The sequence below is a fragment of the Mesitornis unicolor genome, unplaced genomic scaffold (assembly GCF_000695765.1).
Source record: "Mesitornis unicolor isolate BGI_N332 unplaced genomic scaffold, ASM69576v1 scaffold3012, whole genome shotgun sequence".
NCBI classification, from domain to species: Eukaryota; Metazoa; Chordata; class Aves; order Mesitornithiformes; family Mesitornithidae; genus Mesitornis; species Mesitornis unicolor.
Window position 1 is genome coordinate 16,091 of NW_010169721.1, and position 3,244 is coordinate 19,334.

Consider the following 3,244-nt stretch of genomic DNA (forward strand, 5'->3'; position numbering starts at 1 on the left):
AACAGTGAGGCCCTTTGGGAGTTGATTTTGGGACACAGGGAGAAGGTAAAGCGAGAGCAACTGTAAAGTAGCGTGTTTGAAAAAGCAAATAAATCAGAAATGGATTCTTTGCACTAAAAGGTGCTTCGATGCTGCCCTACGCTTTCAAATGCTCCTTGTTCCACGTCCTAGCAATATAAATAACGAGCCCCATGCATGAAACAGAGCTCAACATCTTAACAGCGCATCCATCACATCTGCATCCCCTTCTTCCCCATCCTTGGCTTGGCCAATGATAAGAAAAGAGCGACTCCGTCTCACACTTTTGGCTAAAGCACACTCAGCATTAAATCTTCTTTTACAGGGGAAAAAAAAATACCTAGAAAAAAATCAAGAAGAGGAACTGAAGTGTTTGTTTCTCTTCATGGTGACGACGGTGCTGGCACAGCAACACTTCCCCATGCTGGCAGATTCCCATTTTGCCCAGCGTCCGCACGACGGCTGAGGAAAGGGCAATTCTGGTTTCAAACGGAGAAAAATACAATGGTTAAAGAAATAAATGGGTCGAGCTGGTAAAATTAACCGTATAATGTTATTGACTTTTCAGAAATCGAGGTGGGAAGCGTCCTTTTATTGCCACCAGAGCTCCATGGGGAGGAGCAGCAGCGCCTGACAGGTGAAAATGCCGCCCTTTGCCTCCCTCCCCTTGCTGCAGGTTCCTCATTTGTGCTTTCTCCCTTCTTTTTTTCCAGTCCAGCTGGAGGTAAATGGAATATTACTTCATTAGTGACGACCAGACAGCACAGCTTCACTCCTCTGACAGGTTATGCCACCGAGAAGCACTTTTTGGGTTTGATATCTGCCTTTTCATGCCGCGCCGCAGAGCATCCCAAAGTGGGGGACGTTCCCTTTCTCGTCCTGCCTAAAGCAGAAACCCTCCCAACCGTTTATTTGAGTTCTCCTCCTCTACCTGTCAAACTTGCTGGGTGAGGAGAGGGAGGATTAAGTGAAAAAACCGGTTGGACAGCTTTGCTGTCCGTCTCCAACAGGATCCAAAGCTTTGGGAAACCCTCTGCTTGTCCCCGGTGATAAGACAGACAACAGGGTCCAGAAACGAGCGAATTAACAACCCCGTTCCCCTTTTTCCTGCTTTTCACACCCCTTCATTACAGAAACCAGATTTACAGGATTCCCTGTAAACGAGATTTAGGGATCCAGAGTCGGCTTCATCCAACCGTGTCAGGTTTTGAAGGGGGATGTTCGCCAGATGGCAACCGCGATTAACAGATAAAGCGACTCACGGAGACGCAGGTCACCAAATCCAATAGTGGAGCAACCCGCGGGGGAGGTTTTTAGCACAATTCCCATTACAGTTCATCTTCTTCTCGCTTTTTTTGGTAAATTAACGACAAAGCGAGAGAGAAAATCTCACCGTGGGATTTTTTTTTCCCTATTGATAACAAGGAAATGAGGTTGAGAGGAAGAAAAAAGGTTGATGAAAAGGAGACGTAATTCAGACAGAAAATGGGAATATTTTCCGCTAATCCATTTCCTAGGTCTGTGTGCAAGTAGAGCACATTTGCCTTACAACAACCCACTTTTTGGGAAAACTAAATGTGATTTGAGTAGAATTCTAAACCACAGTTGCTGCTCTGGAGACGTCGGGAAGGGACGGAGACCTGAGAGATGTCCCCAACTGAGTCACCCAGCGCAGCCACAACCTCCTGAGCCTCTAAGACGACTCCTCCTCATCCTCCTCCTCCTCATCCCTCCTCTTCTTCGCCCCCCTCTTCTTGTCCAGCTTGTACTTGAGACGACGGATGGGGTCGGTGATGCTTCTCCGGGCGCAGTCGTCAAAATCCTCCGCCAAGCGAAAATTTCGGTCCACCAGCTCGGCGGCCTCCTTCCAGTTTTGGAAACAAGCGGGACCCAAACGCTGGATCTCTTCTACGGCGTTTCCAACGATCACCTCCCCGTTGGGCTTCAGCACCACCACGGCCGGCACCTCGGCCACGGCGAAGCGCAGCTCCAGCTCCCTGCAAGGCGAAACGGGGAAGAAACCTCAAAATGCTTCCTCCTCACCGCTCCTCATCCTCATTATCCCGTGGGATTCCCACTCTGTCCCAGTGCAGAGCCTATTTACTGAACATAACCCGCTCGTTTGTCCATCACTGGTAATTAAAGCCTGACGAGGAGCCGGTAAAAGGGGAAGAAGGGGATTTGGGCGTCAGCTCCCCAGGGAATGGGACGGCTGCTGGGACCTGTTTTTACACGAGCAGCAGTTAAACAGCTTAAATTTTTAATATCCTCCAATTTGCCCTCAAAAAAACAAAAACAAAAACAAGGAGCTGGGAATAATTCCCGGTATTAATTGCAGCTCGTTTTGTCGCTAATGAGGTTACAGTAAAGACGTGAGCGCTTTCAGACCGCCAGGCTGTATCTGGAAACTCTTAGGGTTATAAATAGCGCGGTATAAAATCGGAATACGAATATATTGGCAAAACAAAAAAATAAAGCGAGATGAAAGGAAGAGGAAATCTTTTTTTTGCTTTATAAATAGGTGCAGCCAAGCAGCTTTATCATTTTTTTCCACTGAGGCTTGACCGCTCCAATAGGGACTGAAAATGAGGAGAAAACCATCAGGAAAAGACTTTAAATATCTGAAAATACGTCCGGGGCCGGCGGGAGGAGCCGTTTGCAGCGTGATACCTTTTAAAGTCGTCCCCGAAAGGTACAGCCAGCCACCGTTTGGGCATGGTCTTCAGGAAGGCGCTCTGCTGCTCCTCCGTCTCGTCCTGGGAGACGTAAACCAGGACCAGCTGCGATGCTCGTTCCACGTAAAACTCGTCGGTCAAACGCAGGAAGAAATCCTTGAGGAGCGGCGAGAAACGGCGACACCGCGGGCACTGCTCGGACCCGAAATAAAGCAGCAGCACCTTGTTCTCCAGCGCCAGGCCCAGCTCCCGCTCCGTCTCCACCTCGTACTCCTCCCGGTTGGCCATCAGGACCTTCCCGGTGAACAGGGCGGCCATGGGCGGACGAAGGTTGATGGATCCGGTGGGATGGATCCGGTGGGATCGACTGCGCGGCTCACGGCAGCGGGAAGGGATGCGCACCCCCCGCCGGCTATTAATGAGCGCGGATTCACCTGAGCGTCCGGTAATCGGCTTAACGGGGGAGGTCAGTGCCTGGGGGGGCGGTGCTGGGGCTCGGGGGTGCAGGTCCCTGGCCGGGTGGGGTTGTTTGGGGCCACGAGAACCCGGGT

At 50.6% G+C, this 3,244-nt stretch overlaps 1 protein-coding gene across 1 annotated transcript; it reads right to left on the minus strand.

Annotated features, from left to right (window-relative positions):
* Nucleotides 1-1,711: 1,711 nt before the first annotated feature.
* On the minus strand, nt 1,712-3,011 carry NXNL1 (nucleoredoxin-like 1). Its single transcript, XM_010179434.1, has 2 exons — nt 2,689-3,011; nt 1,712-2,015 (listed from the first exon to the last, which is right to left on the minus strand). The coding sequence occupies exons 1-2, from the start codon at nt 3,009-3,011 to the stop codon at nt 1,712-1,714; spliced, it is 627 nt and encodes a 208-aa protein (XP_010177736.1).
* Between the last annotated feature and the right edge of the window lie 233 nt (nt 3,012-3,244).

Excerpts from the sequence above, each read along its gene's own strand:
- NXNL1 (XM_010179434.1), bottom strand. The coding sequence starts at position 3,011 with ATGGCCGCCCTGTTCACCGGGAAGGTCCTGATGGCCAACCGGGAGGAG. Across the intron at positions 2,016-2,688 it reads TTCGGGGACGACTTTAAAAG|GGAGCTGGAGCTGCGCTTCG; the intron begins GTATCACGCTGC and ends TTCGCCTTGCAG.